Source organism: Convolutriloba macropyga, unplaced genomic scaffold (assembly GCF_964194025.1).
Source record: "Convolutriloba macropyga unplaced genomic scaffold, txConMacr16.3 SCAFFOLD_4823, whole genome shotgun sequence".
Classification (NCBI taxonomy): domain Eukaryota; kingdom Metazoa; phylum Xenacoelomorpha; order Acoela; family Convolutidae; genus Convolutriloba; species Convolutriloba macropyga.
This window is the reverse complement of record NW_027452493.1, coordinates 3,453-19,734: the sequence shown is the minus strand read 5'-3', so window position 1 is coordinate 19,734 and position 16,282 is coordinate 3,453. Positions and strand designations below refer to the sequence as shown.

Sequence of the window (16,282 nt, the reverse complement as noted above, 5' to 3'; positions counted from 1 at the left end):
TGTTTTGCTTGGGCTTTTGCTTTGCCCACGTGTTTGCCTGCGCCTCCTTAGGACTAGTTTTTTTGAGCGCCTTTTGCGCTCTCCCCCCCACTAGGTTTTTGGCGCAGGCCCTAGGTGTTGCTTTGCTTGGCTTTGCTCTTGCGTTTGGGTGCTTAGGTTTTGGGTTTGAGGGCTCATTTTGCCTGTGCCGTTTTTTGTTGCCCTGTTTTGTTCCCCTGCCCCTTAGGTGTTCGGCACAGGCATTAGGTTTGGTTTTGGGCTTTGCTTTTGCCCTGGTGTGCTTTGGCTCGGTGTGGGTGGTAACCATGCACTTTTGTGCATGGTTTTTTTGCTGCTGTTCTCTTGTATTCGGTTTTCCTTTTTCTTCAGGATCTGACGACAGCCGAGGACGAGGAGAGGACACCCGAGGTGGATCTGGAGCGGCTGGGTGGCGGGGGCTGGCTGGAGGGTCTCCTGGCTTCTTCAACTCGGTGAGGTTGGTCTTTTCTGCGCCTTTGCCCTCTCCCACCCCTTTCTGTCCTCTCCCTCTCTGCTCCCCCCCGCTCTCTCCCTCTCTGCTTCTCCCCTCTCTCGCCCTCCCCTTGTCGGCGCCCCTGCCCTCTCTCCTCCCCTGCTTTTTGCTCCTCTCCTCTGCCTATCTCTCTCTCTTTCTCGCCTTTGCTCCCCCATCTCTTCCCCTCTCCTTCCTCCCCTCCCCTTTGCTTCTCTCTCTCTCTCTCTCTCTCTCTCTCTCTCTCGCCTCTGCTCCCCTTCCCTTCTCTTCCCCCTCTCCCTCCCTCCCCTTTGCTCCCCTCTCCCCCTCCCCTGCTCTCTCTCCTTCCTCCCCTCCCCTTTGCTTCTCTCTCTCTCTCTCTCTCTCTCTCTCTCTCTTTGCCTTTGCTCCCCCTTCTCTTTCCCCTCTCCCTCCCTCCCCTTTGCTCCCCTCTCCCCATCCCCTGCTCTCTCTCCTTCCTCCCCTCCCCTTTGCTTCTCTCTCTCTCTCTCTCTCTCTCTCTCTCTCTCTCTCTCCCTCTCCATCTCCCTCTCTCTCTCTCTCTCTCTCTCTCTCTCTCTCTCTCTCTCGCCTCTGCTCCCCCTTCCCTTCTCTTCCCATCTCCTTCCCTCCCTTTTGCTGCCCTCTTCTTTCTCCCCCTCGCCTGCTCTCTCTCCTTCCTCCCCTCCCCTTTGCTTCTCTCTCTCTCCCTTCTGCTCGCCCTTCCCTTCTCTTCCCCCTATCCCTCCCTCCCCTTTGCTCCCCACTCCTTTCTCCCCCTGCCCTGCTCTCTCTCTCTCTCTCCTTCCTCCCCTCTGCTTCTCTCTCTCTCTCTCTCTCTCTCTCTCTCTCTCTCTCTCTCTCTTTGCCTTTGCTCCCCCTTCTCTTTCCCCTCTCCCTCCCTCCCCTCTCCCCCTCCCCTGCTCTCTCTCCTTCCTCCCCTCCCCTTTGCTTCTCTTTCTCTCTCTCTCTCTCTCTCTCTCTCCCTCTCTCTCTCTCTCTCGTCTCTCTCTCTCTCTCTCTCTCTCTCTCTCTCTCTCGCCTCTGCCCCCTTCCCTTCTCTTCCCATCTCCCTCCCTCCCCTTTGCTCCCCTCTCCTTTCTCCCCCCCCCTGCTCTCTCTCTCTCTCCTTCCTCCCCTCCCCTTTGCTCCCCTCCCTCTCTCTCTGTCTCTCGCCTTCTCCCCCTCTCTCCCCTCTCCTCTTTTTGCGCCTTTTTCTCTTAGGTGTTTTGCTTGGGCTTTTGCTTTGCCCACGTGTTTGCCTGCGCCTCCTTAGGACTAGGTTTTTTGAGCGCCTTTTGCGCTCTCCCCCCCCCCACTAGGTTTTTGGCGCAGGCCCTAGGTGTTGCTTTGCTTGGCTTTGCTCTTGCGTTTGGGTGCTTAGGTTTTGGGTTTGAGGGCTCTTTTTGCCTGTGCCGTTTTTTGTTGCCCCGTTTTGTTCCCCTGCCCCTTAGGTGTTCGGCACAGGCATTAGGTTTGGTTTTGGGCTTTGCTTTTGCCCTGGTGTGCTTTGGCTCGGTGTGGGGGTTAACCATGCACTTTTGTGCATGGTTTTTTTGCTGCTGTTCTGTTGTGTTCAGTTTTCTTTTTTTCTTCAGGATCTGACGACAGCCGAGGACGAGGAGAGGACACCTGGATCTGGAGCGGCTCAGTGGTGGGCTGGCTGGAGGGTCTCCTGGCTTCTTCAACCCGGTGAGGTTGGTCTGTTTTGGCGCCTTTTTTGCGCCATTTTTTCTTAGGTGTTTTGTTTGGGCTTTTTCTTTGCCCAAGTGTTTGCCTGCGCCTTCTTAGGACTAGGTCTTTGAGCGCTTTTTGCGCTATCCCCCTCCACTAGGCTTTTGGCGCAGGCCCTAGGTGTTGCTTTGCTTGGCTTTGCTCTTGGCTTTGGGTGCTTAGGTTATGGGTGGGAGGGCTCTTTCTGCCTGTGCCGGTTTTTTTGCCCCTTTTTGTTCCCCCTGCCCCCTTAGGTGTTCGGCACAGGCATTAGGTTTTGGTTTTTTTTGGGCTTTGCTTTTGCCCTGGTGTGCTTTGGCTCGGTGTGGGGGGTAACCATGCACTTTTGTGCATGGTTTTTTTGCTGCTGTTCTCTTGTATTCAGTTTTCCTTTTTCTTCAGGATCTGACGACAGCCGAGGACGAGGAGAGGACACCCGGGAACGAGGACACCCGGGAACGAGGACACCCGGGAACGAGGACACCTGGGAACCAGTCAACAGAAACAAAAAGAAAATTGTTTTGAAGAGAATTGTTTGAAAAAATGAAAAAAAAAACGGAAGAAGAAGAAGAAGAAGAACAGCTTCTTTGATGCCCTATATTGATAACGCTGATGCCTTTTGCTGCTTTTCGTGTGGTGCTCTTTTATTTTTTTTGTATATTTAAATTTTAAGAGCTTCTCGTTTTTGAATAGGATAGGTTCTAGGCTCTATAAGATAGGTTTCTAGGCTCTATAGGATAGGCTTTTAGGCTCATTTTTGGAGTCTCAACAGCTATTATTTAGCGTTTTTTACGGTTTTTTTTTTAAAAAAAAAATGCAACAATTTGCATTAATTTGTAAATCTTGTTTATAAAATAATGCATAAATTTGCAAACTTGTTGTAAATTAATGGAAGTATTTGAAAACTGTTTATAAATCAAGGCAAGAGTTTACAAATTTTTACAAATTAATGCAAAAGTTTCGGAATTTTTTGTAAAAATTTGTAAAAATAATGCATCTTTTTTGGAAATATTTGTAAATTTTTTATAAATTTTTATAAACTTTCCATTAATTTTCGACTAGGGAATGGAATGGTAGCAGGAATGTTATTCGCTTTGAATGTTATCAGCGGTATTAAATTGCATTAACTGACAATATAAAAAACTCGAATATAGAAATGAATTTATTTTGTCAATCTCTTAACCGAAAGAGATTAATGTTTTGGTCATGATCGAAATACTTCAGATAAAACAATTTGAAGAATTGAGTCCAAAAAATGCTTGGTCTCACCCGCAAACTAATCAAATAATACGCGTCCAAAAACTGCACAGAATTATAAATGAAATGCAGAGGAAAAAACAGCAAAACAGCAGAGAGCGGATGAAATTTTGAACAAAATGTTCTGTAGGCCGATCATTTTTTATTGATACATCTTAAATCTTGAATTATGAAAAGACTCAAGAAATCAACAACCTCAGCAGGACTATACTAATTATGATTATCAGTTTTTTTGAGACAAATTCTTCACAAATACAGTCCTTCTCAACTTTCATAGCAGCTAGCCTGTCAATTAAATATCAAACGTCAGTCGCTCCCACTAAAACTTGCAGACAGAGTTCAATTGCATTGCAGCAGGGGCTAGACGAAACAGAAGCTGCTGACTCGAAATTTTTAAGTGCTGTCATTACTCCTTCTTATGATTAAAGTGTGAGTGTGATAATCTTCAGAGAAGAAGATTCAGGAACAATTTGGGCTATGTTATCCAGAACAAAGCTTGGCGAAAAAGAAATGCCTACAAACCAGCAAAACTGGCGCTGAAATTAGACCCGCGATTAACCAAGTGTGGGAACCGTAGAATGAGGTTGTGTCTTTGGAGCGAGTCTTCCGGAGGAGTTTTGGATGATGATGTTGCATAAAATTCTATCTTCTGATTTCAGAAATTTTATCCAGATAATTTGTTTTTAGAGTACGCGCCGTCGCCTCAGTCTTTCTCACTGACCCTTGTGAGAAAGACGTCCACGGGGCTTATAGCAAGAAAAGCACTGTTGTGAAATTTAGCTAGGGATGTCACAGAAAATTGAAGAACCTATTGTGATTATCAATAGGCTGATTCAAATCTGATTGTCTTTTCACACAGTGAGAATAAGAGGTTGTTATTCATAATGGAGGTCACTCAATTAGCAGTAAGAATTTCTATGCGAGTATCATAAATGCTTGTGTCATCCAATGAGCGGGAACACATTAAGTTTCACCGCAAACCACAAGATCTTGATACGAAAACGGAAACAATTCTGAAGAATGGAGAAGGAAAAGAATGATAAGAAAAAAGTCACACGCATTTGAAAAAATATGAATTTAAATTTGAGGCTAGACGTCTCTGTTCTGTTGATTGATGTATGTGAATAATGACCATGATTTGGTGCAAGGATCTTTCATAAATTCAATTTATTTCTTTAGAAAAACGCTTAGCAAGAAATGTGCTGACAAAAACGCTGAAATTATGCAAAGATAGAAAGAAGTGAAAGAAAGAATAAATTTCTCATTTTTATGATAAAATAAATCAATTTAAATCATTAAATCAACAAATTCATTACTTACATTATTATCAACATTATTACATATCATAATAACAAAATATATCTCGGAGAGGACAGATAGACGGGACTATTAAACGCACCTAGTATCTGCCAACAAATTTCGTAAAAATTTGTTGAAAAATTCAACGCACTCAAGGCATTTACCTCTTTATCTCAGCTTATTCCACCCTTTTCTCGAAGAAAAGGGTGCCGAAATGGTACTAACAACGAGTACTATTTCTTAGGGTGTTTTTTATACTATTGTCAACATGGGACATATATTCACTTTTTCTCGGTACATTTTCACCTGTTTATTGCCTATGTTCGCTGTTCGGTCTTTAACCTAAAAAAATTAAGCATGCGTGCTAATGACTTGATTCAATTCATTCTTTATCTTATAACGTGTTCGTTTTTCTCTTCATGAAAAACACAACAATTTTGTTTTTGCGTTTGAAGACAATCGCGTGAGTTTATGCGTAAACATTTACAAGCACAAAGACCTCATCGTCAGGTACACTTAGCTGAAAACAACTTTTGGTTCATTAACCAATTTAGGTATGAAAAAAATTCACACGTTTTTTGTTTTGTTTCTGTCATTAATATCTATAACACTGAATGAAAAAACCACCGCCAACTGTTCACAATTCCATGAATATTTTAACGAAAGAGGTTTATTTTCCCCAGACTGCATGGGTCGCATTGGTAATCAAATAGGAAATTTAGCTTTCGCCCTAGCAGTTTATTACAGGTTTGGTGTTACAGCAATATTTATCTACAGACAGCTGCTTGAACTAGGAACAGCTTTTGACGTTGGAAGAATTTGCAAGAAATTCGTCAAAGGTTTTGATGGTTTCTGCGTTGAAGAACCACGAGGTATGTTATCTGCTGGTTTTACAAACAAAAATATGAAATACTATAGTATTTGTACAAAATTTCAACTGGGATAGCCCGGGCCGAGAAGTTTTCTAAAAAAAAATGAGAGAAGTTTTCTTAAAATATTACATAGTTTTGAACTGAAAAGCGCACGAAAGTGCTGAGATCCCTGATATTTCGCGAGGAGTTGAAGCGGTGAAAAGCGCTGAATTTTCAAAAGGTTATGCTCCTTTCATTGGTTTTTCTTCGTTTTTTACGCTTATTCCTCGCTTCTTCCACTTTGAAACCAATAGTTCTAATAAAGAAAATAGTGCTTCCATTGAACTTTTGTAAATTTTGTAAATTTTTTTGTTTTTATATTGTATTGCTAGCGGTTTGCAGTACTGACAGGTCTCACTGATGCTTTTGCGTGCTCTAACTGAACAGAACAACTGCTACTGAACGAAACTGAGCGTTCTCGCTGATATTCTAACTGGGTCAAGTAAGACTAAACAATATCTCTCTTTTATAATAAATGCTATTGACAGCTTTTAATCTATTTCTTAGTGTAAAAACTTTTAAACATTGACGTTTTAATTTTTTTTTCTGGATTTTTGTCCGCGTCATAGTAGTGTACGGTCTGAGTATTTGGATTATTGAAAAAAAACTATTGTTTGTTCAAGATCCTAGCCAACGGTTTTTAAGATTGGATCTTAATGTTTTCAGAAAATAAGATAAATTATTCTGACAGTTTTTGTTTTTCATGTTGCGTTGTCCTCCAATTATATTTACTGAATTCGCCATTTGTCACAAATGGAGCATATCTGAATCCAAAATTTTACTTTACTTGATAGCTTATCCAGTTATTAAACTGATGCATTTAATTTCTTGAAAAGCTGGAGAGATTCTTCTGTATTTGGTTTTTGATTCAATTTATTTGTTGGTTATATTGTTTGTCTATACTTAAACTAATCATCTATTCTGATTGCTTTCAGCTACTCTTGTTGTCTGTCTATTTAAAATTTTTGAACGTTTCTTGCTTTTATATCAATGTTTTTATAATTTGTTCCAAAATTATGAATAAATTTTGAAAAAATGGCCAATCAACATTTTTTGTTGATTTGTCTGTCTTTATTATCAACAAGAGGTTCTAGCTGCTTCGTAGTGAAGCGTGTGCTTGTTGCTAACGGTTTTTCTTCAACATTTTCCCAAACTCTCCACTTTTTCATCACATTAAACTTTTTTTTCAAATTTCACCATCTTTTTTTAAACCAATTGGACTTCAAGGTTTTCCTTTTTTCTTTATTATTCGCATGCATGGGCTTATATGATCTGAACATTTTTCCGTTAGACCCAGAGTTTGGGTTATTCTAAGAGCAAACATCACTCGCCACTTGACCTCTGATTATCTGGCTTGGGTTACCTCTAATTGAATTCGCATTTTCATTTTAGACGAATAGGTTAGTGAAAAGATCATATTTTAGTACTTCTGCGGTTTTCTTAAATTCTAAATATTTAAATCTGAAAATCAAATGAAAACATGTTATCAATGGAAGTCATTGTCAAAAAATCAAAAAGTGTTATCAACGGAAGCCAATGTCAAAAACTGAAAACACGTTTTTAACGGAAGCCAATTTAAAAAAACATGCTCTCAGCGGCAACCAATGTCATAAAAAGAAAACATGCTTTCGGCGGTAGCCAATGTTGAAGAATAAAGAGGAAAAAAATTGAAAATATGGCCAGTTCCTGATTTCGAAGTAAAATTAAGATCCTGGTTGCCAAGGAAAAATTTCACCTAATGTATCCACTGCTGAAAACACTACCCAGGTCTAGGCCTCCAATTATGAAAAGACCATGCTCGACGAAAAGGTGGTATGAAAAGACCATGCTGGACTCAAACAGCCCATGAAAAGAATTCAGCTAGACTTTGGCTCGACCAATTTTTTTGATGCTGGACTTTAGCTCGACCCAAAAATGATGCTCGACTTTACCTCGACATAAAGTGTTAATGCTGGACCCATAAAATTTACATTTGCACAACAATTTGGTCTTTGCTTATAACGTAGTCAACGGTTCTACCTTTCAAATTTTTCAATGTTTCTCATATTTTCCAGAAAAACGAACTGTGCTATTATAAATGTATTTGAAAAAAAACGACTTATAGAACCAAATGAACTAAATCATAACAAACTAAACTCATGGATGATGAAATGTCGATTGTTAGAGCTTTGTTAACTAGCTGAATTCAGCCAAACAAATTCGCTATATTGCTTAATTGCAAAAACTAATTTATCTTAAGAATTCTTTAATTCTTACGATTGTTTGGCGGAAATCCACCTGTTTTTTGAAATTGGACTGCCTGTTGTAACGCTAGTTTGGCGTTGCTGTTATTACACAACTACAAAAAAAATTATGGAAAGGCTAACTGTTATTAATCCCACAAAATGCGATTCTCGACTCATGAAAAGACCATGCTCGACTTTAATTGGCTATGAAAATACTTAGCTGGACCCATGAAAAGACTTTACCTTGACTTTACCTAAGTTCAGGACTGTGTATTTATAGTCAATAAAGACCCCCCCCCCCTACTAGAAATTTAAATTCGTTTCATAAGTCGAGGTCTAAACCTGGGTATTCAGGTTCAAACTCAAATTATTTGGGATAATTATATAATACTCCAGTTATGAGAATACTCTAAACAACTCTTTCCTAAATATCTTCATCCCAAATATTTCAATTCTATAGAATTCATATGTATTTCGTTATTAAATTTCGGTTTGTACCGACACATTGTGCAAAATTGCCCACATTTTTTGTTGTTCTTAAGGAATTGATCACTTTGGCGACGGTTACATTGAATTAGAAGAGTTTTTTGTCAAGCTATGTCAGTCCTTTATTTTTGCACATCCCGGGTTGAGAGTCAATTTTTCTCGACCCGGGATTTCACATTAAGTTTATCAGTAGTCTATCACTCCCCCCTAAATTGCGAATCCCACAATTTTCGGTCTCTAAACATCTTGTATCCTTTTTGTAGTCCAGCTCAGAATAGGGTCTGGGCCCATAAACTGCTGTGGGTGTTTAAACAGACCCAACTTCTATGATCACGGACCAGTACTGGATGTGAATTAGCATCTCTTCTATGCTCACCTGGAGTGCTATTCATTACACTATTGTTTGAGAGCTCTCGAAATTCAGCCTTTCCTATGACTTATTCTATTCTTAATTCTCAAAACTTAAGTTTTTATCTACTTAGCCAGTTATACTTTGAACAAGTCAAGCCCATTTCAGACTTTGTTAAAAAAAATCCCCTGCGCTATATTTACAAAAGGTTGTTCTCTCTCAACCTTCCAACACATCGCGCAAAAACAAAAGTACAAAAAATCCAAAATCTAATTAATTGAATACTTTTGTTAAATTTGTTTAAAAATGCTTGCCAAAACTAGAGCACACAAAGCGAAAAACAGTAAATAGCCCTGATATAGAATGCAGATTTCTCTTGCCCAAAAAAGAACGATACATGTAAACTGTAAATAATTAATAGACTTGTTTTAGGCTTATGTTTGAAACACGTCTCGACGCAATATTTTTTAAAGTTTTAAATAGAATTCGGCTCTGATTGGCAAAATTAGAAAAAAATGGATAATGAATATGTCATCAGATTTGAAAAGGCCACGAACAAAAATTTAGGACAGTATATAGTTTTAATTTTTTCATGGGGCATATTTCATGTCTCTAATGACATACATATTCCAAGTTCAATATTATTAAAACTGAACAACCTTACGCAAAACTTGCACTGAGAAACATTTCGAATAACAATAAACCAAGTAGAAGTCTAGTGATGTTTTTCAATTTCCCAGCTTTGTTCTTTTTTTTTTTGGTGAAACAAAAATCCACTATAATTTTTTCAGAGCTATTCATTGCTTCCTGTGTTCCATTTTTCAAGTTTTTTCAAAAAATAAGCTTCTCAACAGTATAAAATTCTTTTGATATTGAGTGAGGTGTTAGAAGTCTGAGAGCGATTATTTTATTGTGAAATTTGCACAAGATAAGATTGGCAAAACTTGAAATGAAATTTGACTGATTCCACGTATGACATGCTAACTAGATGAAGCATCGAAGATCAAGAAAGAACAGGAGATTGAATTATAAATATTCCCAAGTTCGGGAGCTCACGGCCAGTTGGTTTAACCGCTAGCACACCAGGCTAAGATGTACCTAATTTTAGTTCAAATCCGGTACCAGACAATCGTTTCTCTGCCCAGACAACCAAAAAAATTTAGAGGCACGAACCCCAGTCTTTGAGTTAGACCACAGAAGTTGTTTATAAACGGAAACATAGATGATGCGCAATTTGAGGGAGGAGTGATAAATGATTGAGTGAAAAAGACTTTATTTAAAATGCGCATAAGATCAGATTGTAATAGCTTGAGAAAAAACTCTTCTAGGTCTTCGCACACTTCGGCTATATTGATAAAGCATCGAAGGACAACAAAGAACGTGAAAAATTTCCTTTTTGAAAAAATCTGTCATGACAAAGTTGAAAATTGCTCATAGAAATTCTATAAGCGAATTGTTTGAGCTTAAGATGTTTGTTGCCTCATGTCGTTATCAATGCAAAGTAGCAAAGCTGCATGATATTAATGAAACAAGGTAACAATTATTTCCAGCAGCAAGAGTGCAAGGTCTGAGAAGTTGTTCAGAGGTCACCCGAATATATTCTGATTCTGAGCCTGGTTCAGAGTCTGAATCAGAAAAAAAGTAGGAAGAATGTAACCGGAATCAGACTATTTCGTTCTGATTCAGCACTGATTTTGCCTGGTAGGTTAGGGCAATGGTTTATTTTGGCTCGCAGAAATTGTTACTTAAAATATAAATATCGAGATCAGTATTTTCATTGTGCATGATCTGATAAGACGTCTCATCAAAAGTTTAAATCTTTATTGGGTAACATAATAAAATTTAGTGAAGCTGTACAATCTTATTAATGTAGTGAAAAAAAATGTTGGATAATTGACCACATCTTGACCTCCGATATCATCTGAAAAAGAGATCACGTACAACTCGGATGGACTAATGAACTTTGTGTACCGGTTATGGTTAAACCCGTGTCGAGGTGTCACCGCCATTCAATGCAAAATTATGTAAGATAAGCGGCGAATGTGGAAACTTTTGTAAGATAACAGGTGATTGCGATGAAATTACATAAATTCACCGCTTATATTAGTGGTGAACTTGCATGAATTCACTGCTTCGAAAAAAAAGTTAAAATTGTGTGAGCTCAGAAGTTAATGCGTTGGGGAAAAGGGAGGAATTTTTAGTTTTTACCCCTACCGCCCGCCACTAAAACCCCTTAATCTTACATCTTTTTGACACTCTTTTCTAAGCGATGAATTTTTGTAATTTGACCACAGAGTAAGCGGTGAACCTCCAAAAAAATCACCACCATTCACCGCTAAAAGATGTGATTTCACCGCTGGAAGTTGCAAATCTTACGAAAATTCATCGCGCATGTTTTACAAAATCTAAAGGGAATTTGATTTATATTCAAAACAAAAATTCTAGGATATAGTAAGAGATGGCGCAGTGGAAGAAGAAGTGGATAAGTTGCAAGATGTGAGAGGTTCGAACCTATGAACGGGCGGTGAAAAGCGGTGAATTTTTGTAAGTTCATCGCGTACTATAGCGGTGAAACTACATAATTTCACCGCAATTCACCGCAAAATTATGTGCGAAATTTGCAGTGAAAAAAAAACAACATTTCACTGCTCATCTTACATATTTTTCCGATTTTTCCTCGACCCGGGAAACTTGTATACTCACGTTAGAGAATTATGCGTTTTCAGTGTTAAACTCAGTGTATTTTAATCAGTACATACGGAAAAGATCTCAATTTCCTTTTCTTTTGTTTTAGAGTGCCACCGTGGATATTATAAACTGACAATGAATCCCTCAATTGAAAACCTTTATAGCAATTTGTTGAACGAGTATGGCTATCTCCCAGCAGATGTGTACGGAGAGACTCTTGGGGTGTTCTGGTGTCCAATGATGGTTCCCTGGATGACAGACTGTAATTTATCACCTTTTAATAATGTCACATAACCTTTTCAGATGAGTGGTTTAATGTGAAAAAGAAGTAGGAAAACGTGAAAAAAACTTTAAAATTGACCGTTTTGAAGTAAAATTTAGAGCTGAAGCGCCGCAACTGTAATTGTTCCACCTCCTTTTTAAGCTAACAAAAAGCATTAATTGAGCTAAACTTCAGCTCTACAAAGAAATTCAGTAAACGCTAGAAAAACGGGAATAATTTGTTTGAAAACAACATGCACTCAAAAACATGTTGAATTAAAACTGTTTGGGGAAACTGTTGGCAGGTTTAGCTGGAAGTTGTTGGATTTGATTCAGGAGAGCCTGCTTTTATTCCAGGGAGACCTGTGGAATAGAAATTTTAATCCCTTATTTCGTAGAAAAAACAATGAAATTTTGTCTTATATGATTTTGCCGCCCTGAACTGAAACAGATTCCCTTTAATCAATTCCAAAAACTTTCTTCTAAGCCTGCCAAAAGTTTCCACTGACAATTTTAATTGAAAAATTCGTGGATTCCTCTTTCGACAACGCTTTATGATCTAATATATACTCAAAGTCTTTCATTCAATATATAATACTTTTTCGCTCCTGGCAACAGCGTTTGTTATTTTAATTTGAACACTGAAAACGAAATCCTAACTGTCATTAGGACTGAGGTCTGGCTATGTCATCCCAATGGCATCTAAATCCAACGGCGATCTTTTGTTTTTTTTTCTAATTATAGCGTCTATTCCCCCTCTTCTACCCAGCCTACCGGCCAGATAAACTACACCCCCCCAATCATGAAAAAATACCATAACGTGGGGCATCAGTTTGATTGAGGAGAGCTATATTTGGAAAGATCCATTTTTTCTTGATTTTCTGCTAAAAACGTGTCACGTAATCATTTGCGTATAACCTTAGCAGTCACCACAATTATTCTAACTGCATAATTGAAAAAAACAAAAGGCTATCGTCCATTTTCTGATCATATCAATATACAGACTGGCTAGTCATAATTTCAGAGTAATTTCAGTTTGATTCTATTGTGACTAAAAAAACTATAATAAGGATAAAAACTATAATGACTATAAAATTTACTATAAAATGACTATAAATAACCTATGAAAGTTTATATACCGACTCAGGAAAGAGAAGAACTTTTTACTCAACGGTTCCTACAAGAGAGCCTTCATAAACCAAAAGATCAAATATCAATGAACTGAAACTTTGGGATTTTTGTAAAAAAAAGTGCAGAAAAAAGCTACTTGTCTTTCAGCCAGAAAATAATGTTTGACACAAAAAACAATCAAATGACTAAATTTTATATAGGATTGTCAGATTTACATGGTTCAGGAGTTGTATCTTAAAGTGAGAATAGTCTGTTTTTCTCTGAATTAGACAGGGAGAAGGGAAGAAACAATGCTTATTAAAAATACTTGAAGTAGACATGAGTCAATACTTTTTTCATCAATAAGCGGGTTAGTTAATGATTAGTACCGAAAAACGCTGTGCCATGGCACAAGGAATGTATTTTTTTCACGGTGGCATCTTCTTTCAATATCAGATCACCAGTGCTACAGATCCACGGGTTTTTGAAAATGAAATATTAGACCTTAATTCATAAAACAGCATTTATTTGCGCTTGCGTTCCGAATTGGCCTCTAAAATCAATTACACTTGTTATTTTATTGCTCGCGTCGAGAAGGTTTCTGAATAACAGGGCCGAGGAAAAATCGGAAAAATATGTAAGATAAGCAGTGAAAAGCTGTTTTTTTTTCACAGCAAATTTTGTACATAATTTTGTAAGGAAATGCGGTGAAATTATGTAACTTCACCGCTAGAGTAAGCGGTGAACTTACAAAAATTCACTACATTTAACCGCTTACTGCAAATTACCGTCCTTACACGGATTCGAACCTCTCACCTCACGCATGTCAGACACTCCCTCTTCTACTGCCCCACCTCTCACTAATATTTGCTTTGAATTAAAATCAAATTCACTCAACTTTCTGTAAAACATGCGCGTTGAATTTTTTGTAAAATTAGCGGTAAAGTTACAAATTTGAGTGGTGAAGTGTGGTGACTTTGTAAGTTCACCACTTACTCAAGTGGTGAAAGTACATCAATTCACCTCTTAAAAGAGTTTCTAGATCGATCATTCGTGGGTATCTTTTCAGTGAGTCCTTTAATAAATGTATCTTTACTTCGTTGGATGAAAAACAGTTCGAAGCGGTTTTGTTGATTGTATGTTATTTAAAGGTTGATTTTCAGGTTAGCGGCGAATTTTTGTCATTTCTCCGCATTCACTGCTGTTTTTACACAATTCTAACAATTTTTTCTAAACGGTGAGATTATGTAAGTTCACCACTAAGTTATGCAGTGAAATTATATAATTTCATTGCATTCACTGCTGATCTCACACAATTTCAACGGTTTTATCTAAGCGTTGAATTTATGTAATTTCACCACTAGGTTAAGCGGCGATTTTATATAACTTCACTACATTCACCGCTTATCTCACATAATTTGGACACTTCATCAAAGCGATGAGTTTATGTTTTTTCATCGCTAAATTCAGCGGTGAAATTATGTAATTTCCCCGCTACCATGCGATAAAATTTTCTTTTTCACCGCATTCACCACCTGACTTAGGTAATTTCACCTCATTCACCGCTTATCTTAAAAAATTTTCCACATTCACCTAATAGCTTACATAATTTTGCGTTGAGTGGTGGTCACACCTCGACCCAGGAAATATGTCCAAAAAGCGCTGAATCTGCTCAGTTTTTTAAAAAAAGAGCAAAATCCTTACAAAATAAAACGCCGAAAAATGCTGAAATCCGGGGAACTTTGGAAATTTTTAGCTGAAATCCCCTTAACTTTCTAAAAGTTCAGCTCAAATGGATTATTTTTTGCGTTGTCTGGGTCTCTATCCCCGCTCACCTCTTCTTCAGGCATCACTTACTCCAATGTACCGTTGCTTTTAAAACCTTTTGTCATTGCTTTTGATTTTAATAATATATAATCCGTTTTAGAAAAAATGCGCTGAAAGATTCTAATTTGCGCTTTAGTTATGTAGCGAACGCACTTACAATTGGGAGCATGTCTTGCATAATTTTAACGCATGTCGCAAAAAATGTTAACGCATGTCGCATTTAATCTGATCTTCCGTTGAAAATAAATGTTATTTTCAACGGAAGATCAGATTAAATGCCTGAATTTCGGGAATCATTGCAGAAATGCACTGAATTACGCTGAAATTATTTTTAAAATCGCTGAGATAGGCTCATTTCTTGCAAATTTTCAGCACATTTGAGCGCAACAATTTGCAGAGATTGGCAACTGAGTTTTTTTGAAAATTTGAGCCCATTCAGCGCTTTTCGGTGCAATCGGTGTAATTCTTAAAATAATGCGCTCAAACGACGCTGAAATCTCAACAAGTGCCGGAGGTGAACTCAGTTCAAAAGCGATTTCAAAGTCAATATTTTTTCAGACGTATATTCAGCTCTCCGGAAAACGCTAATCTTCAGAACTGATGTGGAAGCAAAAAGCTTAGAAATCAGAGCAACATTACAAAAGAAAAGAAGATGCGACAAAGACTGCAACTTCATTGCTGTTCATCTGAGGCTAGGAGATCTGGATAGAAAAACTAGTACCAAAGAGAACTACAAACCAAATATCATTAGGAACACCAACTACCTTAGCAAGGCAATAACATACGTCAAAGAGAAATACAGCGTAAGGCTAATCTTATATTCTATTAACTGTAAAATATTAACCAAAAATACAAGATGAGCTATACCCAGGTTGAGGTCCAGACCCAAATTTGCTTCTGATCAGACTTTCCAGACCAAAATTATCTCTGATCAGACTTTCCAGACCGAAATTGTCTCTGATCAGACTTTCCAGACCGAAATTATCTCTGATCAGACTTTCTAGACTAATGAGTTCTGATCAGACTTTCTAGACCGGAGGAGTTCTGATCAGACCATCTCCAAACCATGGTCCAGACTCAAATTCAGACCATTGCCCAGACCTTAATCAGACTATAATCAGAACCAATATCAGACCCAAGTAGCCTCTGATCTGACTCAGTCGAGACCATCTCCCCAGCTGACCACTCTGATCAAAAACATTAAAAATCGCCATCGTCAGCCGTCCCGTCCTTTAAACACAACACTTAAATTGCCCACTCTCATCCCCCTATCGAGTTGAACTCCCCTCTCATCAGCCTTCTTCTCAACCCTAACCCCATCGCTTGACCCCCACCCACAACACACACACACACTCACACACACACACACACACACACACACACACACACGCACACACACACACACACAGACACAGACAGACACAGACAAACAGACACAAACAAACCGGTTACCCCATAAACACACACACACACAAAAAACTTACACGAACGTTGGTTGAGATTTTACTGCAAAATTAGCTATAAAATAAAAGATTTGCGATGAATTTTAATAAAAAATTAGACCTCTAATCAGACCCAAGTGCGCTCGAAGTCGCCTCTGATCAGACTCAATTGCGCTCGAAGTCGCCTCTGATCAGACCCAAGTGCGCTCGAAAAGATTATGATCAGACCCAATTGCGCTCGA

At 38.5% G+C, this 16,282-nt stretch overlaps 1 protein-coding gene across 1 annotated transcript; it reads left to right on the top strand.

The window, feature by feature from the left end:
• Positions 1-5,272: 5,272 nt before the first annotated feature.
• Positions 5,273-15,401, top strand: LOC142357525 (uncharacterized; the record flags this gene model as incomplete). The annotated part of the gene is made up of 3 exons (XM_075409138.1): positions 5,273-5,613; positions 11,507-11,662; positions 15,157-15,401. Coding segments are annotated over exons 1-3 (717 nt in total), but the record flags the coding sequence as incomplete, so codon positions are not given.
• Positions 15,402-16,282: the final 881 nt, after the last annotated feature.